General features: G+C 44.7%; 1 protein-coding gene across 9 annotated transcripts in view; it reads right to left on the bottom strand.

The window, feature by feature from the left end:
• elmo1 (engulfment and cell motility 1 (ced-12 homolog, C. elegans)) overlaps positions 1 to 26,243 on the bottom strand; it is a 214,486-nt gene that overhangs the window by 13,203 nt on the left and 175,040 nt on the right. For 7 of the 9 annotated variants that reach the window (XM_071375195.1, XM_071375190.1, XM_071375192.1 and 4 more), the window contains 2 exons: positions 6,691 to 6,854; positions 1,624 to 1,736 (listed from right to left, as the gene is read on the bottom strand). In XM_071375195.1, the coding sequence (XP_071231296.1) occupies positions 1,624 to 1,736; positions 6,691 to 6,854 (277 nt within the window). Of the gene's footprint in view, positions 1 to 1,623; positions 1,737 to 6,690; positions 6,855 to 25,345; positions 25,668 to 26,243 lie in introns of those variants that run through there. The other 2 variants (XM_071375197.1, XM_071375198.1) reach the window with 2 other exon arrangements.

Raw genomic sequence — 26,243 nt, forward strand, 5'->3', positions numbered from 1 at the left:
GAAAGAGAGCGCGAGAGAGACAGAGGAGGACAGGGAGAGAGACGGAGGAGGACAGGGAGAGAGACGGAGGAGGACAGGGAGAGAGACGGAGGAGGACAGGGAGAGAGACGGAGGAGGACAGGGAGAGAGACGGAGGAGGACAGAGAGAGACGGAGGAGGACAGAGAGAGACGGAGGAGGACAGGGAGAGAGACGGAGGAGGACAGGGAGAGAGACGGAGGAGGACAGGGAGAGAGACGGAGGAGGACAGGGAGAGAGACGGAGGAGGACAGGGAGAGACGGAGTCTGGTCTCGGGTGGGGAGATTTAATCCTCTCCGGCTGTGAAAAGCACCACATTATAGCGGTGCTAACCGATAAGGCCTCCCCCTCTCCTCTCCTCTCCTCTCCTCTCCTCTCCTCTCCTCTCCTCTCCTCTCCTCTCCTCTCCTCTCCTCTCCTCTCCTCTCCTCTCTCCCTGCTGTGTCCAGGCCTACGCGCCAGCCAGTCAGTCAGTGTGAAAAAGGATATTAGGCTCAATGCTCCCCAAACACTCCACTCTGAAGTGTAAACGCTTCATCTGTCCTCCAGCTCCACAGTCATTTACAGGGAAAGGATGAACAGGCTTCCATTCCACCGCCACAGTTAAATCAAGGACAGGGAGATATTCTCTGTCCCAAATGGAACCCTATTCCCTTTAAAGTGCACTACTTTTGACCAGGACCAATAGGGCGCTAGTCAAAAGTAGTGAATAGGTTGCCATTTGGTAACACAGACATAAACTAAGCTTCTACTGAGAGGAGGGATTTTCATGTTACTGTTAATAAAAGCTATGTAGAATGTCATGGGACCTGGGACACACGACGCCAACAAACGCCAAGACAAAAGAGGAGTCACTAACAGATAAAACGCCCCACATTTCCCTCAGACATCCCATACATCCGCAGCACTGAAGGAACTGGTTCTATCTGGGTCCAAAGGTTGTGAAGAGTCACACTAACCAACTTCATGTCTATTCCAGAACTCTGAGATGACCGGGGAAGAGCTTCAGAAGCCCGGCCGGGAATTTAATTAGGCCGTTCCTGCATTAGTGAAATCGATTCATGCACTTCAGAGCAATGAGGCTCAGTGGAACTGTAGAGCTGGGGACAGAAACCGCTCCAGACAAAAAGGTAAGGGCCACACAGCTCAGATATTAGCTGCTTTTGGAAGCAGTAGGCTGTCTTAGTAAATTCCTGACACTGTGTTAAACACTGACTACACAAAACATTAAGGACACCTACTCTTTCCTTGACATAGACTGACCAGGTGAATCCAGGTGACAGCTATGATCTCTTATTGATGTCACTTATTAAATCCACTTCAATCAGTGTAAATGAAAGGGGGGAGACAGATAAATTAAGCTTTGAGACATGGATTGCGCAATTCAATATTAGGAAGGTGTTCTTAAAGTTTGGTTTGGAACACACGTTTGTGTGAGTGTGTGTGTTTTCTTGATTCACAGCGACAGAGCCATTACTGACCCAATCACAGAGGCAAATAGTGACGGAGGAGGCAGTCCAAGTAAGTTGTGTGTGTGTGTGTGTGTGTGTGTGTGTGTGTGTGTGTGTGTGTGTGTGTGTGTGTGTGTGTGTGTGTCACCCCCACCTTGCCTCCGGCGGCTGCTGATCTTCCTGAAGCAGGTTCCGTCACACAGACGGTTGAGCCTCTGTTGTTTGATCAGCTCCATGATCTCTGGCTGGATCTTCTCCCGCAGCTCCCTACGGACAAGACAGAGAAACAGTCAGTCAGTCACAGAGAGAACAGGAAACAGTCAGTCAGAAACACAGAGACCAGTCAGTCAGTAACACAGGGAGCAGTCAGTCAGTAACACAGGGACCAGTCAGTCAGTAACACAGAGACCATTCACTCAGTAACACAGAGACCATTCACTCAGTAACACAGAGACCAGTCAGTAACACAGAGACCAGTCAATCAGTAACACAGAGACCAGTCAGTCAGTAACACAGAGACCATTCACTCAGTAACAGAGACCAGTCAGTAACACAGAGACCAGTCAATCAGTAACACAGAGACCAGTCAGTCAGTATCACAGGAACCAGTCAGTCAGTGTAACAGAGAAAACAGAGACCAGTCAGTCAGTAACACAGAGACCTGTATCACAGGAACCAGTCAGTCAATGTAACAGAGAAAACAGAGACCAGTCAGTCAGTAACACAGAGACCAGTCAGTCAGTATCACAGGAACCAGTCAGTCAGTGTAACAGAGAAAACAAAGACCAGTCAATCAGTAACACAGGGACCAGTCAGTCAGTAACACAGAGACCAGTCAGTCAGTAACACAGAGACCAGTCAGTCAGTGTAACAGAGAAAACAGAGACCAGTCAGTCAGTAACACAGAGACCAGTCAGTCAGTGTAACAGAGAAAACAGAGACCAGTCAGTCAGTAACACAGAGACCAGTCAGTCAGTGTAACACAGAGACCAGTCAGTCAGTGTAACAGAGAAAACAGAGACCAGTCAGTCAGTAAGAGAGAGAGAGATAGAGACTCACTGGCACAACACACACTGGGTGATGTCCCAAATGGCACCCTATTCCCTGGTCAAAATAGTGCACTATTTAGAGCAGTGGCAGTCAACTCTTACCCTATGAGGACCGGAGCCTGCTGGTTTTCTGTTCTATCTGATCATTAATTGCACCCACCTGGTGTCCCAGGTCTAAATCAGTCCTTGACTAGAGGGGAAACACCCACCTGGTGTCCCAGGTCTAAATCAGTCCTTGACTAGAGGGGAAACACCCACCTGGTGTCCCAGGTCTAAATCAGTCCTTGACTAGAGGGGAATCACCCACCTGGTGTCCCAGGTCTAAATCAGTCCTTGACTAGAGGGGAATCACCCACCTGGTGTCCCAGGTCTAAATCAGTCCTTGACTAGAGGGGAGTCACCCACCTGGTGTCCCAGGTCTAAAATCAGTCCTTGACTAGAGGGGAATCACCCACCTGGTGTCCCAGGTCTAAATCAGTCCTTGACTAGAGGGGAATCACCCACCTGGTGTCCCAGGTCTAAATCAGTCCTTGACTAGAGGGGAATCACCCACCTGGTGTCCCAGGTCTAAAATCAGTCTCAGTCACAGGCTGAGGCAAACTGGAATTAGGCGTACTAACCAGACGACCTATTAGAATAGAACTGCACTATTCAAACTGGAAACATAAACAACTGACCCTGTCCACACACAAAGCATTATGAGTGCTTGGACCACATATGGTGAGGTGGGAAAACATAAGAGGAACACGCATACACAAACGCAGACACACACACACACACAAACGAAGATACACACAAACGCAGACACACACACACGCACGCACATCCAATCCCCCGGAGCGAGATGCACAGCCCCCTGCAGTGATCTGTCATTTAGCCTAGCATGTCGGTTTCTCTGCGTGCTCTTCCTCTGCATATGAAAGCTCTGAACACAGCTCCTAACATCCAGCCAACATGAATTAGACATGAAACCTCCTCTGACTGGGGAAACACGCAGGGCCCACATAGTCCCATAACTTCCCAGCCAGTTAGGACGCTGCTGTGGAAAAAACAGCCTATCAGAGGGCTGCTGTGGAGCTGACTGTCGAATCAGATTCTCTTTCTCATTAGGTCAGGCTTCTCTGTGCCTTTCCCTAGCAATTATTTCCACTGGCTCTGTGCTTTCTGATTATCAGTGGACTAAGTCATTACATTGATCTGTAGTTGGATGTTGAGTAGACATACATGTAAGGTTGAAGTTTCCCCTAGGTACAGATCGAGGATCAGCTTCCTCTCCCCCAATCCTAGTGAGGAAAATGCTAAACTGACCCAAGATCAGCATCTAGGGGCAACTTCACCCTACTCTGATAACTGTCAGTGGGAGGGGACGCTAAGGATTCAGTTACTCCACACAGTGAAATCGTCTTTGTCTGTCGCCGTGTCTGTGTCTCAGACGTTTGGCACTGACATTTTATAAATCAGATTCATTGCAGCTCAATCTCATTCACTCTTCACCTCTGAAAAGCACATAAATTAGCTCTTTCAAAGGCTACATACTGTAGATAATACTGTAGATAATATAGAGTAGAGTGGCAGGACCCACTGAGATGGGAGTGGAATCCAAATAGAAATGGAAACGTATTTCATTATTGAAGCGTGAAATATTGAACCAAAATGATATGGAGGATTCAAGAATGAATTCTAAATTACTTTTCTCCCCTTCTATACAGTTACTGTATTGTAGATTACATTGGGTAAAGCTGTACATTAAGTGCACTACTTTTGACCAAGGGCCCTATGTATGGAACCATATGAGACGCATCCGAACACCTTCTCTCATAAATGTTTCCTCTGCACTAATGAATGTAATATTCATTCTTTTTAAGACCCTGTTTATATAAGCTGGTCTAATGAGTGAGTGCCCTTACAGAAGGTAAATGTTACACTGGTCTTTCTTTCCAGCACATTGCAATCCTAACGTTTGAACAACCCCACGTCCCAAACATCTGACGCTTACCGTCTAAAAGCTAAGACCATTTCCCCTCCCTCATTTCTCCAATAACAATTACCCTTTCACATGATCAATATCAGCTCGATAAATGCCACTGTCCGGTTCTTCAGAGACCAAGCTGGCTGTATGAAATGATTTTCAATGCAGCTAGATTCTCCATTCCTTAAAATATAGTGACAGGACAAACAATGTTCTTCATTACCATGACTTTATCCATAAGCAGTTAATGAGTGCTTTAATAGAACTGAACACACACACTCTCTCTAGTCTAATGCACTATAAGACCGTAATGGAGTATTCACTCAGAACACCATTTGCAGACAAATTCGATTTTAATGCAGATGTTCAACCCTGAGGGGAACCGAACGCAGGTGTGCTGTGCCAATAGCCGACATTATATGAACAAATGGATAAAGGATGGAAATGAGCGAGGGTGGAGGGACGTTTTATTAAATTAGTATTAACTAACGTGTTTCCTTTCTTCCACAGTCATATTGTCTCTTGTTCCCTTTGTTTTCGTCTGTTTTTGGACTGGATAAAGGATGGGGCATGAGGACATCCATGTCATGAATATTAGCAGCTATTTCCTTTCTTCTCTCTCACTGCCTCAATGTTTTTGTCTTCTTTTAATGAAGAATTGGGACAACATCTAGACAGCGATATCACTGATTGCTGCGTCCTTCTCAAGCAGTTCCATATTTTCCTATTGAGTGGACCATCACGCACGGTAGCCTGGAGGGTAGGATCGAATCCCCGAGCTGACATGGTAAAAACCTGTTGCTCGGCCCCTGAGAAAGGCAGTTAACCGGGTGCCGATGACGTTGATTAAGGCAGCCCCCCCCGCACCTCTCTGATTCAGAGGGGTTGGGTTAAATGCGGAAGACATGTTTCAGTATTTATTTAACTAGGCAAGTCAGTTAACTTCTCTAGGGTAGGGGGCAGCATTTGGATGAAAAGCATGCCCAAATTAAACTGCCTGCTTCTCGGGCCCAGAAGATATGATATGCATATAACTGGTACATTTGGATAGAATACACTCTAAAGTTTCCAAAACTGTTAAAATAGTGTCTGTAACAGAACTGATTTGGCAGGCGAAAAACTGAGAAAAATCCATTCGGGAAGTTTTTGTAGTTTGTTGGTTTTCTAGTCAATGCCATTACAGTATCCATTGACTTAGGACTCAAATTAGATGTCAACAGTCTTTAGAAATTGTTTCAGGCTTGTATTCTGAAAAATGAGGAAGTAAGAGCAGTCTGAGTGAGTGGACCCTAAAGTGTCGCAGAGCTTTTTCATGTGCGCGATCGAGAGAGTGCCTTTCTTGTTTACCTTTCATATTGACAACGTTATTGTCCGGTTGAAATATTATCAATTATTTAGGCTAAACACAACCTGAGGATTGAATATAAACATCGTTTGACATGTTTCTATGAACTTTACGGATACAATTTGGATGTTTTTGTCTGCCTGTTTTGACTGCGTTTGAGCCTGTGGATTACTGAAGAAAACGCGCAAACAAAACTGAGGTTTTTGGATATAAAAGAGACTTTATCGAACAAAAGGAACATTTATTGAGTAAATTAATGTCTGCTGAGTGCAACCATATGAAGATCATCAAAGGTAAGGGATTCATTTTATCTCTATTTCTGACTTGTGTAACTCTTCTACTTGGCTGGTTACTGTTTGTAATGATCTGTCTGCTGGCCTATGTTCTCAAATAATCGTACGGTATGCTTTCGTCGTAAAGCATTTTTTAAATCTGACACCGTGGTTGGATTCACAAGAAGTTAATCTTTAAACCTATGTAAAATATGTTTTGTTTTCTGAAATTTTATAATGACTATTTCTGTATTTGAATTTGGCGCCCAGCAGTTTCACTGGCTGTTGAAGAGGTGGGACGCTAACGTCTCACGTACCCAAGAGAGGTTAAGAACAAATTCTTATTTACAATGACGGCCTACCCCGGACGACGCTGGGCCAATTGTGCGCCGCCCTCTGGGACTCCCAATCACGGCTGGTTGTGATACAGCCTGGAATCAAACCAGGGTCTGTAGTGATGCCTCTAGCACTGAGATGAAGTGCCTTAGACCGCTGTGCCACCCGGGATGTATTCAGTTGTACAATTGACGAGGTATCCCCCTTTCCCATCCCCACACACACACACACACACACACAGTAGACTCACAGGATGGGGCGGGACTGGAAGTCTTCTTGGTTCATCCTCTCAGACTGGCGTATCTTCAGAATCTCAGTGTAACTCAGGTTCTGCAGGCGACTCTTCAACTGGTCCAGGGAATTAGGCTTCTGTGTCAGCGCTCGCATGATCTGATCCCTCACCACCTGCATCACCTAAGAGGAGAAGAAAGAGGGGGATTCAGAAGAGTGGAGAGGTGGAAAGACCTTGGATGTCTGGATAAGAGGTAGAGAGAGAAGGAAACCTAGGTTACACATATGGGACTGGTTTCCCAGACACAGATTTATCTTCGACCTGGTCTAGAAAGCATTCTCAATGGAGGTTCTTCATTAAAATAGATTTTTTGTACAAGGATGAATCTCTGTCTAGGAAACCGTCCCATGATGTGATGGAAAGATGCCATTTTATGAAGGCACTTTGGATGGAATATTTGTATTTTTATTACTTGCACACAGCTATTAGAATATATATCAGAGATGTCTCAGTGGACATTTTCAGATCCCTTTTTAGAGCTCTCAGGCAAACATCCCAGCTCAAAACGTGTCTGTTCTCCAGGATGTTTGCAGAGCTCAGGAGAATAGCAGGAGCGGAGCGAGAGAGACACGATGTGAGAAGGGGAGGAAGTGAACGCCTGCGGCAGAAAGCCAGACGAACAAGCAAATGATCAGCATATCAAAGGACCTGTCAGTCTGGGACGACACGGGCTGCTGTCACGCTCCAAAGGCCTCGTCTGTGTCCCAAAAGGCACCCTATTCCATATATAGTGCACTACTTTTGAACAGAGCCCAATGGGCCCTGGTCAAAAGTAGTTCACTATATAGGGAAGGTAGCCGCTGTTTGCTCTGACTGTAGGAGCAGTGCGATCAGTGCTCACACAATTAGAGCCCAAATCTTCGAGCGAGCCAGGTACACTAAACATGCACATTCATTAAACAGGAATTTAACAGGAGACAATTCCATCATTGATATCTAGATGACCACAGATCACACCAATAACATGTTCTACTGAAAGGAACGTGTAACATGCTGTTATGACTGTAAAATAAACTCCTCTGTGACCCATGTCGCAGACACCGATCCCTCACTTCCGGATGAGCTAAACACCTTCTCCGCTTCAAGGAAAACGTGCTGCCAACACGGACCCCCTCAGCTCGATAGGACTGTTCTCGTTCTCTGTGGCTGTCATTTAAGCGTGTTAACCCTTGCAAGGTTGCCGGCCCAGACAGAATCCAAGTCACGTCCTCAGAGCAGGTGCAGACCAGCTGGCTGGAGTGTTTACGGACATATTCAATCTCCCCATATACCAGTCTGTTGTCTCCACTTGCTTCAAGATGTCCACCATTGTTCCTATACAAGAAAGCGAAGGTAACTGAACTAAATGACTATCGCCCCGTAGCACTCACTTCTGTCATCATGAAGTGCTTTGAGAGGCTAGTTAAGGATCATATCACCTCCACCTTACACAACACCCTAGACCCACTACAATTCACATACCGCCCCCAACAGATCCATGGACAACGCAATCTCCATTGCACTGCACACTGCCCTATCCAACCTGGACAAGCGGAATACCTTTGTAAGAATGCTAGTCATCAGCTACAGCTCAGTGTTTAACACCATAGTGCACTCCAAGCACATCACTAAGCTCAAGGCCCTGAGTCTAAAGCCCTCCCTGCACAAGTCCTGGACTTCCTGATGGGATGAACCCAAGTGGAGAAGGTAGGCAACACCACCTCCGCCACACTGATCCTCAACACGGGGGCCCCACAGGGGTACGTGCTCAGCACACTCCTGTACTCCCTGTTCACCCATGACTGCGTGGCCTTGCACGTCTCTAACTTAATCAAGATTGCAACAATGACAAGACAGCATAGAGGGAGGAGGCGAGAGGCTTGGCAAAGTGGTGCCAGGAAAATAACCTCTTCCTCAACTAAACGAAGGAGCTGATCATGGACTACAGGAGCTAGTAGCGAGAGCATGCCCCCATCCACGTTGACGGGGCCGCAGTGGAGAGGTTACAAAAGTCCTCGGCGTGCACATCACTGACGACCTGAAATGGTCCCTTCACACAGACAGTGTTGTGAAGAAGGCGCAACAACATCAGGAGGCTGAAGAAATTAGTCTTGGGCCCTAAAACTCACAAATTTATACAGATGCACTATTGAGAGCATCCTGCCCGGGCTGTATCACCGCCTGGTACGGCAACTGCACCGCCCGCAACCTAAGGGCTCTCCAGAGGATGGTGAGGTCTACCCGACGCATCATCGGGAGCACACTGCCTGCCCTTCAGGACAACTACAGCACCCGGTGTCACAGGAAGCCAAAAACACATCAATAACCTCAGCCACGGCCACTTCACCCCACTAAAAAGAGGAGACAGTATAGGTGCATCAAAGCTGGGACTGAAAGACAGAAGCTGTTTATCAAATTCCAGGCCATCAGAATGTTAAATAGTCACCACTAGCCTGCCTCCACCCAGTACCCTGCCTTGAACTTTGGTCACAGGTACTAGCTGGCTACCACCCTAAAGTCATTGGACACTGGTCACTTTAGTACTGTTTACATACTGTTTCACCTACTTTATATGTACAGTTGAAGTCAGAAGTTTACCTACACCTTAGACAAATACATTTAAACTCAGTTTTTCACAGTAAAATGTGAATCCTTGTAAAAAGTCCCTGTCTTAGGTCAGTTAAGATCACCACTTTATTTTAAGAATGTGAAATGTCAGAAAAATAGTAGAGAGAATGATTTATATCAGGTTTTCTTTCTTTCTTCACATTCCCAGTGGGTCAGAAGTTTATATACACTCAATTAGTATTTGGTAGCATTGCCTTTGAATTGTTTAACTTGGGTCAAATGTTTCAAGTAGCCTTCCACAAGCTTCCCACAAAAAGTTGGTGAATTTTGGCCCATTCCTCCTGACAGAGCTGGTGTAACTGAGTCAGGTTTGTAGACCTCCTTGCTCGCACACCCTTTTTCAGTTCTGCCCACAAATTTTCTAGAAGATTGAGGTCAGGACTTTGTGATGGCCACTCCAATACCTTGACTTTGTTGTCCTTAAGCCATTTTGCCACAACTTTGGAAGTATGCTTGGGGTCATTGTCCATTTGGAAGACCCATTTGCGACCAAGCTTTAATTTCCTGACTGATGTCTTGAGATGTTGCTTCAATATATCCACATCATTTTCCTGCCTCATGATGCCATCTATTTTGTGAAGTGCACCAGTCCCTCCTGCAGCAATGCACCCCCACAACATGATGCTGCCACTAACGTGCACCACGATTGGGATGGTGTTCTTTGGCTTGCAAGCCTCCCCCTTTGTCCTCCAAACATAACAATTATGGCCAAACAGTTCTATTTTTGTTTCATCAGACCAGAGGACATTTCTTCAAAAATGACAATCTTTGTCCCCATGTGCAGTTGCAAACCGTGGCTTTCTTAATGGTAGTTTTGGAGCAGTGGCATCTTCTTTGCTGAGCGGCCTTTCAGGTTATGTCGATATAGGACTCATTCTACTGTAGATATAGATACTTTTGTACCCGTTTCCTCCAGCAACTTCACAAGGTCCTTTGCTGTTGTTCTGGGATTGATTTGCACTTTTCGCACCAAAGTACGTTCATCTCTAGGAGACAGAACGCGTCTCCTTCCTGAGCGGTATGACAGCTGCGTGGTCTCATGGTGTTTATACTTGCGTACTACTGTTTGTACAGATGAACGTGGTACCTTCAGGCGTTTGGAAATTGCTGGCTGATTTCTTTTGATTTTCCCATGATGTCAAGCAAAGAGGCACTGAGTTTGAAGGTAGGCCTTGAAATGCATCCACAGGTACACCTCCAATTGACTCAAGTGATGTCAATTAGCCTATCGGAAGCTTCTAAAGCCATGACATCATTTTCTGGACTTTTCCAAACTGTTTAAAGGCACAGTCAACTTAGTGTATGTAAACTTCTGACCCACTGGAATTGTGATACAGTGAATTATAAGTGAAATAATCTGTCTGTAAACAATTGTTGGAAAAATGACTTGTGTCATGCACAAAGTAGATGTCCTAACCGACTTGCCAAAACTATAGTTTGTTAACAAGACATTTGTGGAGTGGTTGAAAAACGAGTTTTAATGACTCCAACCTAAGTGCATGTAAACTTCTGACTTCAACTGTATATACTGTATTTTAGTCATGGCTCATCCTATGTAACTACTGCTGTACACACTTTTTCCATTCATATAGTGTCCATACTGTCTATACACACACCATTATATATAAACTCAGCAAAAAAAGAAACGTCCCTTATTCAGGACCCTGTCTTTCAAAGATAATTCGTAAAAATCTAAATAACTTCACAGATCTGAATTGTAAAGGGTTTAAACACTGTTTCCCATGCTTGTTCAATGAACCATAAACAATTAATGAACATGCACCCGTGGAACGGCCGTTAAGACACTAACAGCTTACAGACGGTAGGCAATTAAGGTTATGAAAAGTTAGGACACTAAAGAGGCCTTTCTACTGACTCTGAAAAACACCAAAAGAAAGATGCCCAGGGTCCCTGCTCACCTGCGTGAACATGCCTTAGGCATGCTGCAAGGAGGCATGAGGACTGCAGATGTGGCCAGGGCAATAAATTGCAATGTCCGTACTGTGAGACGCCTAAGTCAGCGCTACAGGGAGACAGGACAGCTGATCGGCTGGCTTCCAGGTTAAGCGGGCGTTGTGTCAAGAAGCAGTGCGGCTTGGCTGGGTTGTGTTTCGGAGGACGCACAGCTCTCGACCGTCGCCTCTCCCGAGTCTGGAGTTGCAGCGATGAGACAAGACTAACTTCCAATTGGATACCACGAAATTGGGGAGAAAAAGTGGTAAAAAAAAATGAAAAGAAAATGAAAAGCTGAAATGTCTTGAGTCAATAAGTATTCAACCCCTTTGTTATGGCAATCCTGTACAGAATAAAAATATTCAAAAACATGCATCTTGTTTGCAATAACGCACTAAAGTAAAAACTGCAAAAAATTTGGAAAATAAATTAACTTTATGTCCTGACCACAAAGCATTATGTTTGGGGCAAATCGAAAACAACACAATACTGAGTACCATATTTTCAAGCATGGTGGTGGCTGCAGCATGTTATGGGTATGCTTGTCATCGGCAAGGACTTGGGAGGTCTTTTCATAAAAAGAAACGGAAAAGAACTAAGCACAGGCAAAATCCTAGAGGAAAACCTTGTTCAGTCTGCTTTTCAACAGACACTGGGAGACAAATTCAGCTTTCAGCAGGACAATAACCTAAAACACAAGACCAAATATATACTGGAGTTGCTTACCAAGACGAAATGTAATGTTTGAGTGGCCTAGTTGAAGTTTTGACTTAAATCGTCTTGGAAAATCTATGCCAAGATTTGAAAATGGCTGTCTAGCAATGATCAAGAACCAACCTAACAGAGCTTGAATTTTAAAATGAATAATGTGCAAATATTGTACAATCCAGGTGTGCAAAGCTCATAGAGATTTTAGATTATTCAAAGTAGCCACCCTTTGCCTTGATGACAACTTTGCACTCTTGGCATTCTCTCAACCAGCTTCACCTGGAATGCTTTTCCAACAGTCTTGAAGGAGTTCCCACATATGCTAAGCACTTGTTAGCTGCTTTTCCTTCACTCTGCGGTCCAACGCATCCCAAACCATCTCAATTGGGTTGAGGTCGGGCGATTGTGGAGGCCAGGTCATCTGATGCAGCACTCATAGTTTTGATCTCTTCACTATTATTCTACAATGTAGAAAATAGTAAAAATAAAGAAAAACCCTAGAATTAACCCTGGAATGTGACCAAACATGTATACCAGTACCAATCAAAAGTTTGGACAGACCTACTCATTCCAGGGTTTTTCTTTATTTTTTACTATTTTCTACATTGTAGAATAATAGTGGAGACATAAAAACTATGAAATAACAAATATGGAATCATGTAGTAACCAAAAAAGTGTTAAACCAATCAAAATATATTTTAGAATTTTCAAAGTAGCCACCCTTTGCCTTCATGACAGCTTTGCATACTCTTGGCATTTTCTCAACCAGCTTCATGAGATATCCACCTGGAATGCATTTCAATTAACAAGTGTGCCTTGTTAAATCGTTTATTTGTGGAATTTCTTTCCTTCTTAATGTGTTTGAGCAAATCAGTTGTGCTGTGACTAAGGTAGGGAAGCCTTCAAATAAAAGAACACCTTCCCTACAGTCAAACATGGAGGATGTTCAGTGATGTTTTGGGGTTGCTTTGCTACCTCTGGCACTGGATGCCTTGAACGTGTGCATGGCATTATGAAATCAAGAGAATACCAAGGAATTTTGAAGAGCAATGTTGGACCCAGTGTCAGCAGGACAAGGACCTCAAGCACACTTAAAAAAGCATCCAGGAATGGTTCAAGACAAAACACTGGACTGTTCTGAAGTGGCCAGCAATGAGTCCAGATCTAAATCCCATTGACAACATGTGGAGAGATCCGAAAACAGCAGTTAGTGTCACCTGACCGTAGAGATCTTTTTATTCTCTATGTTTGGTCGGTCAGGGTGTGACTCGGGTGGGAAACTATGTTCTTTATTTCTATGTTTTGGCCGGGTATGGTTCTCAATCAGGGACAGCTGTCTATCGTTGTCTCTGATTGGGAGTCATACTTAGGCAGCCTGTTTTGCCACCTTAGTTTTGTGGGATGTTGTTTTTTGTTAGCTCTGTGAAGCCTACAGAACGTGACATTCGTTATTCTTTTGTTGTTTTGTTTGGTGTTCTGAGTAAATAAAGAATCATGAACACGTACCACGCTGCACCTTGGTCCACTTCTTCCGACGGGCGTTACAGTTAGGAGAAGGCACCCTTCTAATCTGGGAGAACTGGAGCAGTTTGCACAAGAGGAGTGGGCCAAACTGCCAGTACGGAGGTACAGGATGGTTATAGGAAGCTCTCGATTGCAGTTACTTTGACCAAAGGCTGTGCTACCAAGTCTCTGTTTATTTTCTGAATCAAAAACAAAGGTTCTGTAATATTAACAGTGAAATAAAGAAATGTGGAGGCAAAATACTTTGGTCAATTTGTACTTATTTTTATGGAAAATTGTGAGTTACTTGAAAAAAGTACAAGGGTGCCAATATTTTTGGCCACAACTGTAAATATACTGAACAAACATATAAACGCAACATGTAAAGTATTGGTCCCATGCTTCATCAGCTGAAATAACACATCTCCGGAATTTCCATACTCACAAAAAGCTAATTTCTCTAAAAGATTGTTTACATCCATGTCAGTGAACATTTATCCCTTTGCCAAGACAATCCATCCACCTGACAGGTGTGGCATATCAAGAAGCTGATTAAACAGCGTAATCATTTCACAGGTGCACCTTGTGCTGGGGACAATAAAAGACCACTCTAAAATGTGCAGTTTTGTCACACAACACAATGCCACAGATGTCTCAAGTTCAGGGGGCCTGCAACTGGCATGCTAATTGCAGGAAGGTCCACCAGAGCTGTTGCCATGTCTCTACCAGAAGCCACCTCCAACGTTGTTTTAGAGAATTTGGAAGTACCTCCAACCGGCCTCACAACCGGAGACTACGTGTAGCCACGGCAGCCCAGGACCTCCACATCCGGCTTCATTACCTGCGGGATTGTCTGAGACCAGCCACTCGGTTAAATCTGTTACCCTCTCTTCCTCGCTCTCCTACTAACAGGCTGATGGTTAATTATGTTACCCTCTCTTCCTCTCTCTCCTACTAACAGGCTGATGGTTAATTACTGTATGTTACCCTCTCTTCCTCTCTCTCTCATACGAACAGGCTGATGGTTAATTATGTTACCCTCTCTTCCTCTCTCTCTCATACGAACAGGCTGATGGTTAATTATGTTACCCTCTCTTCCTCTCTCTCTCCTAACAGGGTCTTAGCACCTCCTCCTGTTAACAGGAATCATCAATCAAGTCCAAACAAGTCTTCCCACCATGTGTCAACACTGCATTAATGAAGAATGATCCACATAAAGAGGGAGAAAAAGAGAGAGAAGAGAGAGCCAGGGGAAGGATTTACAGTGTGTGTGTGTGTCTGTGTGTGTGTGTGTCTGTCTGTCTGTCTGTCTCGGTGTGTGTGTGTTTTGTGCGTGAATAGAGGCGATTATAGTGCAGGATTCTGATCTGAAAAGCTTAGTGATATCGAACCAGATGGAGACTGAGCCCTCGCCAGGGGTGAGAAATAAAACATGAAGGGAAGTGAAGAGAAGACAGCACAACAGGACCCCAAAACCTCCAAACCAAGGCTTTAACAGTTGTTTTTTGGATAATAGTCTCAAAAAACTAACAGTAGCTCACAGAGAGACGAGTGGAAACGGCCCTGCTTCAAATCCACTATTTGGGCATCCGCGCTCGCTGTGAGTGCTACAAAGAGGAATTAAAGGAATTAACCCATTTATAATTCCAGATTCAATAAACCGGGTGGCATCACCGAACCCCCAACCAAAAAAATCCATAATTTTCCAGCTGATTACACTCTTTAATCCAGATTTATCTTAGGGGATGCAAATATGTTCTGCCGCGGTAATCACAGCACTCTGCGTAAAACTTGGCATAACAATGACCTTGGAAAACAAACAAAAGACAGGGTGGGGAAAAATAGCAAGATAATAACTGCGCTGTCATGTTTTCAGATAGAGTAGGGCTGGGTACTTATCTGGAGCGGTGAACGTCTGAACCGATCCCTGTTACCACTGTAGCAGCATTACGTAGCCTTTTGCCGTTTTCATGCTTTATATATTCCATTTAGCAGAAACTTTTATCCAAAGCGACTTAGTCATGCGTGCAAACACTTTACGTATGGCTGGCCGGGGAATTGAACCCAAAACCCACGCTTTACCAACGGAGCCATTGAGAGCTACAGCCAGTATGTTTGGCTATACTGTCCCCTACCCCCTTCTATTTAGTAGACAGCATCCATCCGGGTCATGTTCATTAGGGCAGAAAAAAAAAAAAAAAAAAAAAAGGAAAGTACAACCTGAACTTGTCCAAGAACACAGATTTTCATAATTTGTTACAAAGCGTTTTATTACAGTGTGTTCTTCTGAACACATCCCTGAACTCTTCCCACATCAAGCTCTGTAATTTATGTTTTTCGTCTCGCCGTACATATTATTGTTCATCCTTGTTCTCCTCAGAGGCCAGACGACCCCCATAAAGCAGAGGGGATTAGAGTGTGTCTGGGGGCTGGGGGATGACACAGCCTCCCTGGCTCTCCCTGGGGACACTCAGAAGCCTGTCACTAATCATGACCCTTTCCCTTCTCACTTAACACCCCACCCACCAACCAGTCTACAGGGGGAAGAGAGACAGCCAAAGAGATAATAAAGTGACATCCTTCCCTATGGCCTTATTTCATATCTTAGTGGAAGTATTAAACCCCTCTCCTCTACCTTTCAGCCTTCAGGGGAAAGAAAACTGGGATAAAACCTAAATGACTGTTTAATCCCATTCTCTCTCCTCTCTGGAGGAACGCTGCCTATGGTATCCTATGTATGATGGGAGGGTACATGTCTCCTGTTTGTTTCCTGAAGAGAAGATTTATGTCCAGGAGGAAGGGGGAGAGACCACCGTCATGAGGACAGATTTACACCTCTCAGTGAGGGCTTGGCCGTCTCAGCGTTTCCCTCAGGTCTGGGTCTAAGTTGATTCGCCTCCTCCAAGACAGGCAGGCAGGCAAAGGGAGGGCTGCATAATGATATATAGGTTTGAATATTCATCCCATTCAATACGAAGCACCTTGACAGAGGTGAACCTGACAGACGTCAGGGTCCTGTTCATTAGGCACCAAATCAAAGAAGACTTACTGAATCAGGGAGGAACTACCTGGTCTTGCCCAATCAGAAAGGGTCTGTTTTGTTTTCTGTTGCAAAACGTTATGAAACATTTCTGCCGTAATGAACACAACCCATTTATGAAGATGCACATTATCATTCCCATTCAGACTTAATCCCTCTCTTTCTGCAAAAATTACAACAAACAAGAGAGAAAACGAGTCTTTGCTTTGTAATCTTAGAGGTCAGAAAATGATCAGAAATTAATTTGCATTAAATCAACCACATAACCAATGACTTATCAATCCTGATGAATAGTTGTGTCACTGGCATATGTCTTGTTTAGTTCATTACCTGTACATTTTTCCTCATCCAACCTCACTGTTCTAACAAGATGGAGTACTGGGCCTGTATTCATAAAGTGCCTCAGAGTAGGATTGCTGATCTAGGACCAGGTCTCTCCTGTCTATGTAATCGTATTCATTATAATCTAAAAGACAAAACTGATCCAAGATCAGCACTCCTACTCTGAGATTCTATACGAATATGGGCCTTGATGGCACTTCTGGTTCTTTCAGTGTAAAGGCATAGGAATCGTGGTCAGTTCAGCAGTCTCTCACTCTCTCTCTCTTTCCTCCCCCTAGAGACCTGTTAGTTGTTCCTAGCAGAGAGACTCTCTATCTGCCACACCATGTCAATGCATCATGGTGTGTGTGGCTCTCCAGAGAGATCCTTCCTTACGCTTCAACGAGGTTCTGTTTACTGCTGCTGTTGCTGCATGATGTTGGCATTTTGAGAGGGCGGCATCGTGGAAACAATGGTTTTATGTGCTTTACTGTTTCAGACACACACACAGATAGACACAGACCCACACAACAGCTTAACACACAGTCTTGACAAAAAGCACGAGCTAATGTGATGGTACAATGCATCAGACTGTTGTTTATACAACGTGTCAGTGTTTTCATAACATTTGTCCTAGACTCCCAAAATAAAATAAACCATTGAATATTCACATAAATATAGTACATTCATTAATTCCATTACTGATTTTCTGCTGTACAGTAACAGTATGACACAAATGTGTTAGAGGTAAATGAAGGTACAGCAGTTGGGTGATAATGGCAGCTTTTTGCAGTTTTCCAAATAACATTTTAGAGTTTTTAAATTGTATGGAAATGCAGTAAATGAGCTTCAACTTTATAATCACACAGCTGCTGTAGTTTCACTCATCCCAAACCCTGTCATTTCGCCATACCCTAAGTTCAGCTGAAATGACGCCTCTGTTTGGGACACATCCGTTGTTAGGCAGATGAGGTGAACTAAGGAGAAACATCATGACCTGAGACGTGACTGGTGTTCTGTAACCAGCAGATTCTGTCAGCATAACCACACACACACACACACACACACACACACACACACACACACACACACACACACACACACACACACACACACACACACACACACACACACACACACACACACACACACACACACACACACACACACACACACCTATACAAGGTAAAGGTAGTCTCTCTTTCACACACACACAGATTCACCTCTTCAAGGAGAAGAAAATATATATCTTCTTTACCACAACTTTTAGGACCCTTTGTTACAAAGCATTTGGGCTCATGGGTGTAACACTGCAGTCCTAGTCTGCATCACAAATGGTGCACTACTGTTGACAAGGGCTCATATGGCTGTGGTCAAAAGTAGTGCACTGAATAGGGAATAGGGTGCCATTTGGGAACTAAACAAGAGCAGTGTCGGTTGCAGATGCACGCTAAGGGCAATTACTACACACACAACCAGTGTAGTTCTGCTCATTCATGACCACTGTGGTGATAAACAGCTAACTCTATCCTTCCCATGTTAGACAACCCAGCCTTCTGATTCAATCTATATCAGAATATTCATCCATCTAAATGTCCTCCTCTGTCTGTCATATTGCTATGTGCCACCAGACGTCACATCCAAACCCTACCACAACATGACATCTAAATGTCTATCTGTCTCCATCTCTGTTCAAATAGCTCGCTGCTGATTGCTGCTTGATTACCCCAGCCGTTATTTGTGTGCACAGCATTGGCCTTCTCAGCGTGTGGCGAGGCTGCCTGCTCTGACAGATGAGAGATGCCCCCCTAGGGCCACAGTGTACAGCAATGCTCCCTCTCCCCTACCTCGTTCCCCTCCATCCTTCCCATATCTGCAAGGGGAGGGGTTGAGCCTGCCCCCGCCCCCCCCCCCCCCCCTCAGAAACCTTGTTAGGGTGGAAGGAGGCAGACAGGCAGAGAGATGGGACATCAATAGCTGGTCTGACATCACTAAAGGAACGGAACAGGGGAGACATTGAGAGAGAGGTGTAGAGAGAGAAGAGTATTGATATAAAAAGAAACAGAGGTGGAGAGTGTGTATGTGGAGGAAAAAGGTGGAAAAACAGAGATGGAGAAGTTGTAGGTAGGAGGGAGAGAAAACCTGCCTGGAATGGGAATGTGTGGTCTCTGTGCTGGAGGAGAGGAGACTGACTGAAGGTCTATGGGGAGGTGGTGGGCTATGCTCTGCCTCTCACTGCTCTATCTAGCTGCCTCTCAGAGCTAGACAGATTATTAGGTACACCACCCCTTTCACGAAAATCGATCTCTCCTACAGACAGTGAGTCACGAGGCAGTGGCTTGCTATATAAAGCAGGCAGACAGGCATTGAGGCATTCAGTTACTGTTCGATTGAACGTTAGAATGGGCAAAACGAGTGACCTAAGCCACTTTGAGCGTGGTATGATTGTCGGTGTCAGGTGCACCTGTTCCAGTATCTCAGAACGTCCGGCCTCCAGGGCTTTTCACGCACGACAGTGTCTAGGTTTTACCGAGAATGGTGCGACAAACAAAAAAACATCCACTCAGCGGCATTCCTGTGGGCGAAAACAGCTTGTTGATGAGAGGCTGAAGAAGAATGGCAAGAATTGTGCAAGCTAACGGACGGGCCACAAACAGACAATTGCAGCAGACGACCACACCACACCGAAACCCTATCAGCTGAAAACAAGAAGCGGCTCCAGTGGGCACGCGATAACCAACACTGGACAATTGAGGAGTGGAAAACAATCGCCTGGTCCAACGAAATCCCGGTTCCGGTTGCGTCGTGCTGATGGCAGAGTCAGGATATGACGTAAGCAGCATGAGTCTAATGCCCCAGTCTGTCTGATGTCAACAGTACAGGCTGGTGGTAGTGTTGTAATGGTGTGTATTTTCCTGACACATGTTAAGTCCCTTGATACTAATTGAGCAATGTTTCCATACCCCGCAAAATTCAGACTGTTCTGGAGGCAAAGGGGTGTCCGGGCCGGTACTAGATGGGTGTACCTAATAAACCACCACTACACACCTCTGAGACATCATCTAGCCTAAGCTAAACTACCTCCCCCTGTTGGGGATATGAAGCCCAATTCAACATTAGGCTACACATGACCATGCAATATGTTTCAAAATAATAAGAGTTACTGAACCCGGACATTGTTAGCCAGGCTTAGGTACTAAATGTCATTGGAATCTACTCAGTGGACAAGAGAGGCCACATCATAACATGCTTGCACAGCAGCAGGTAGACAATAGGTCAAGGAGGAGGCTTGCCTGCAGCCCAGCACCAGTAGAAATCCTGTGAGGATTTCTATTTGGATAATCCAACAAGGCCAAATGTGAATGGAGTCTTCTAGACCAGTGGTTCCCAAACTTTTTATAGTTCCATACCCCTTCAAACATTCAACCTCCAGCTGCGGACCCCCTCTACCACCAGGGTCATCGCACTCTCAAATGTTTTTTGCCGTCATTGTAAGCCTGCCACACACACACTATACGATACATTTATTAAACATAAGAATGAGTGTGACTTTTTGTCACAACCCGGCCCGTGGGAAGGGACAACGAGCTCTTATAGGACCAGGGCACAAATAATAATATAATAATAATCAATCATTTTGCTCTTTATTTAGCCATCTTACATATAAAACTGTATTGTTCATCGAAAATTGTAAATAACTCACCACAGGTTAATGAAAAGGGTGTGCTTGAAAGGATGCACATAACTTTGCAATGTTGGGTTGTATTGGAGAGAGTTTCAGTCTTAAATCATTTCCCACACACAGTCTGTGCCTGTATTTAGTTTTCATGCTAGTGAGGGCCGAGAATCAACTCTCACATACAGTTGAAGTCGGAAGTTTACATACACTTAGGTTGGAGTCATTAAAACTAGTTTTTCAACCACTCCACAAATGTCTTGTTCACAAACTATAGTTTTGACAAGTTGGTTAGGACATCTACTTTGTGCATGACAAGTAATTTATCCAACAATTGTTTACAGACAGATTATTTCACTTATCATTCACTGTATCACAATTCCAGTGGGTCAGAAGTTACATACACTAAGTTGACTGTGCCTTTAAACAGCTTGGAAAATTCCAGAAAATGATGTCATGGCTTTAGAAGCTTCTGATAGGCTAATTGACATCACTTGAGTCAATTGGAGGTGTACCTGTGGATGCATTTCAAGGCCTACCTTCAAACTCAGTGCCTCTTGCTTGACATCATGGGAAAGTCAAAAGAAATCAGCCAAAAATGGTAGACCTCCACAAGTCTGGTTCATCCTTGGGAGCAATTTCCAAACGCCTGAAGGTGCCATGTTCATCTGTACAAACAATAGTATGCAAGTATAAACACCATGGAACCACGCAGCCGTCATACTGCGCAGGAAGGAGACGCGTTCTGTCTCCGAGAGATGAACATACTTTGGTGCGAAAAGTGCAAATCAATCCCAGAACAACAGCAAAGGATCTTGTGAAGATGCTGGAGGAAACAGGTACAAAAGTATCTATATCCACAGTAAAACAAGTCCTATATCAACATAACCCGAAAGGCCACTCAGCAAGCAAGACGACACTGCTCCAAAACCGCCATGAAAAAGCCAGACCACGGTTTGCAACTGCACTGTTTGGCCACAATGACCATCGTTATGTTTGGAGGAAAAAGGGGGATGCTTGCAAGCCGAAGAACACCATCCCACCTGTGAAGCACGGGCATCATGTTGTGGGGGTGCTTTGCTGCAGGAGGGACTGGTGCACTTCACAAAATAGATGGCATCATGAGACAGGAAAATTATTTGGATATATTGAAGCAACATCTCAAGACATCAGTCAGGAAGTTAAAGCTTGGTCGCAAATGGGTCTTCCAAATGGATAATGACCCCAAGCATACTTCCAAAGTTGTGGCAAAATGGCTTACGGACAACATGGTCAAGGTATTGGAGTGGCCATCACAAAGCCTTGACCTCAATCCTATAGAAAATGTGTGGGCAGAACTGAAAAAGCGTGTGCGAGCAAGGAGGCCTACAAACCTGACTCAGTTACACCAGCTCTGTCAGGAGGAATGGGACAAAATTCACCCAACTTATTGTGGGAAGCTTGTGGAAGGCTACCCAAAATGTTTAACCCAAGTTAAACAATTTAAAGGCAATGCTACCAAATACTAATTGAGTGTATGTAAACTTCTGACCCACTGGGAATGGGATGAAAGAAATAAAAGCTGAAATAAATCATTCTCTCTACTATTATTCTGCCATTTCACATTCTTAAAATAAAGAGGTGATCCTAACTGACCTAAGACAGGACATTTTTACTAGGATTAAATGTCAGGAATTGTGAAAAACTGAGTTTAAATGTATTTGGCTAAGGTGTATGTAAACTTCCGATTTAAACTGTACGTATGTGGTTGCAAAGGGTATCAGTGTCTAAATAGTGCGATTTGCCAAGGCAAGAAACTCTGACCGCAGCCCTAACCAGAAATCTGGCAGTGGCTTCTGATTAAATTCAATTTTCACAGAACCGCTTGTTACAATTTCAATGAGGCTCTCTTGTTCAGATATCGGTAAGTGGACTGGAGGCAGGGCATAAAAGGAATAACGAATCCAGTTGTTTGTGTCGCCCGTTTTGAGAAAGTACCTGCGTAATTGCGCACCCAGCTCACTCAGGTGTTTCGCTATTTCACATTTGACATTGTACATAAGCTTGAGTTAATTTGCACACAAAAAAATAATACAATGATGGGAAGGCCTGTGTGTTGTCCTTGTTTATGCAGACAGAAACGAGCTCCAACTTCTTAATCATAGACTCAATAATTTGCATGGCAAAGAGGGACTTTGCAATTAATTGCAATTCATCTGATCATTCTTCATAACATTCTGGAGTATATGGAAATTGCCATCATACAAACTAAGGCAGCAGACTTTGTGAAAATTAATATTTGTGTCATTCTCAAAACGTTTGGCCACGACTGTACAGATACCAACACATCTTGTTGGTTTGATGTCACAAAGTTGTCCAGTACTTAAAAAATATCCTCTCCTGTTGTCCTTGATTCCAGAAGAGTTGTATTCCTTAATTGGCCTCCCATAAACGTAACGGACATATACCAGGAGCTGTGCCAGGCCCGCCAAGTCTGTTGACTCATCCAGCTGTAATGCATAGAATTCACTGGCTTGTATGCGAAGCAGTAATTGTTTCAAAACATCTCCTGCTATGTCACTGATGCGTCGTGAAACAGTGTTGTTTGATGAAGTCATTGTCTGTATAGTTTTTTTTGGCCTTTCCCCCCAGTATTGTCCCAGCCATATCCGCGGCAGCTGGAAAAACTGTTCTACACAATAGTATGGGGCTTGCCTGTCCCAGCCACTCGGTAGCTCACCATATAAGACGCTTCTAGCCCCTTCTTATTAATGGTATCTGTTGGTTTTATACATGTCTTACTGCTCGAAAGTTGTCTGTATTCTCGCTCCAAAAACTCCGGTGGCTTATTTTTCAAATTGTCATATTTCGTTTCTAAATGTCTGCGCAAGAGTGGTTTCCCGCGAGAGAGTAACGGTTATTGGGACTGGATGTTAATTATTTGACTAGGCTACCTGTTTTTGACATTGTGTTGTTATTTCGCTGAACACTAGATGGTTACATTTTATTTTTGGCAGTGAAATGAGGCTACTCAGGAGAGAAAAAAACCTCACCCAAATGTATCGCCCACGTTGGGAAATATAAATGTACTGTTTAAAAATGTGGGAAAAAAAATATATATAAAAAAACATAAATAAATATAAATATATTTAAAAAAAATGTGAATCTCATTTTTATTTGGTATACCCCCAACGGCATTGCGCATACCCCCCCAGTTTGGGAATACCTGTTCTTGACAAAGCAGATTATCCTGGGGGTAGCTATCGCTACAGTAACCATGGCAAAGACAATCATCTTGTTGTTTTATATAGCCACAGTATATACCTCTGAAAATTACAATTTGCTCAGAACAGGGCAGTACGGCTGGCCCTTAAATGTACACGGAGAGCTAACATTAATCATATGCATGTAAATCTCTCATGGCTCACAGTGGAGGAGAGATTGACTTCATCACTACTTGTTTTTGTAAGAAGTGTTGACATGCTGAACGCACGAGGTGTCTGTTTAAACTACTAGCAAACAGCTCGGACACCCATGAATACCCCACAAGACATGTTACCAGAGGTGTGGTAGTAGAGTAGTGGCCTGAGGGAACACAATGTGTTGTGAAAAGTGTTATAAAATGTAATGTCATATATTTTAAATTGTATATAACTGCCGTAATGTTTGCCTTGGCAGCAGCTAATGGGGATCCGTAATAACGAAAATACAAATATACTGAGCATCTGTCCATGGCAATGTTAGACATGAAATGTATGCATTATTTAAACATACTAACACATATGGCATTCATAATTTGCTAGCCGAGGCTAATATGGTGGATAGTAGTGGTCCATTCCTCCATTGGTAGGAAAGTGGGTAGTAGTATACAATGCTAAACCTTATTCACAATGTGTACTATCGCCACCACTTCCCTCTGCTCTGTCTGTGTTCACAAAGACAGTTTCAGACTGGGCTTTAGGCTCTGTGTTTGCTGAGATTGGGAGGCTTTTAATCAGAAGGCTGAGATGGGCTGCTCTAACCTGATTATGCCTCACAGAGTCACACGCACGCACGCACACGCACACGCACAGACACAGACACAGACACAGACACAGACACAGACACACAACCCAGCACTGCCCCATCTGTCCTATGAGCATTGCTCTGATACTCTCCACTCTTCTCCGCAGCCAAGCAACAACAAACAACCCCCTCCCCTGCTCTTCTCCTTCACTCTCTCCATCCCTCCATTCTAATCAGCAGCCAATGCCCCTGCTCTTCTCCTTCACTCTCTCCATCCCTCCATTCTAATCAGCAGCCAGCAGCCAATGCCCCTGCTCTTCTCCTTCACTCTCTCCATCCCTCCATTCTAATCAGCAGCCAGCAGCCAATGTCCCTGCTCTTCTCCTTCACTCTCTCCATCCCTCCATTCTAATCAGCAGCCAGCAGCCAATGCCACTGCTCTTCTCCTTCACTCTCTCCATCCCTCCATTCTAATCAGCAGCCAGCAGCCAATGCCCCTGCTCTTCTCCTTCACTCTCTCCATCCCTCCATTCTAATCAGCAGCCAGCAGCCAATGTCCCTGCTCTTCTCCTTCACTCTCTCCATCCCTCCATTCTAATCAGCAGCCAGCAGCCAGCAGCCAATGCCACTGCTCTTCTCCTTCACTCTCTCCATCCCTCCATTCTAATCAGCAGCCAGCAGCCAATGTCCCTGCTCTTCTCCTTCACTCTCTCCATCCCTCCATTCTAATCAGCAGCCAGCAGCCAATGCCCCTGCTCTTCTCCTTCACTCTCTTCTCTCTAGAGGTGGATAAAGCATGTCAGCCAGTGTCTTGTACTTACCTGTAATTGTCACCTCCATGGCTGCTGCTGCCACGTTGTGCTTCATAATGACTGACAGCAGAACCTCGACTGCACCGAGATGAGAGGAGCAGCTAACGAGTTTAGAGAGGAAGCAAAGAACAGAGGGAAAGAGAGGGGAAGCAATGGCAGATGGTCCCCTGGTAGAGTGATAGAGCAATGCTAACGGTTGCTTACGGAGCTGGCTGGGCTCTAGCCACAGGCGTGAGGTGCGTTGTGGTGGCGATTGTGGTCAAGGAGGGCGCCGCTCTTCCTCCTGCCTGCCTGCCTCACAAGATCTACCTCCTCTCTGCTGCCAGTCTGGGAGGATCACCAGGCAGCCCCGCTTATGTTGATCTCAGCGTTTAAGCCCGATTGGATGCACGCCACGGTGGTATCAGCCAATAGACTGGCAGCTGGGGATCACATGGGCTGTGGTGGTGTGTATGTGTGTGGAGGGGGGGGGGGGGGGGTTACAGAGGGGGAGGGGAGGAGAATGAGTGAGAGCCTCTACATCAGTACTATTCTGCATGGATGCACAGAGCTGGAGGTTTTCTAGTCGCGAGGCGCAGCAAGCAGTCATACAAGACACAGGGCAGTCATACATTACCATGCTCAGAAATAGACACAGGAACACACAAACACACGCACATCAGCATGCAGGAACACACATATGCATCAGCATGCAGGAACACACACAGACACAGTGAGAGAAGAGAAGCGCCTCCATCTTGCCAAAGTGGAGCCAGTGCAGTGCAGCGGTGGTAATTGGACTGGGGTTGCTATGGAAACAGAGGAAACTGTTGCCTGTCCGTTCTGTTGGTCGGAGTGGAGAAAGAGTAGAGTAGAATACAGAGTAAAAAGTAAAGAGTGGAGTAGAGAGTAGAGTAGAGAGTACAAT

This window comes from Salvelinus alpinus, chromosome 29 (assembly GCF_045679555.1).
Source record: "Salvelinus alpinus chromosome 29, SLU_Salpinus.1, whole genome shotgun sequence".
Lineage (NCBI taxonomy): Eukaryota > Metazoa > Chordata > Actinopteri > Salmoniformes > Salmonidae > Salvelinus > Salvelinus alpinus.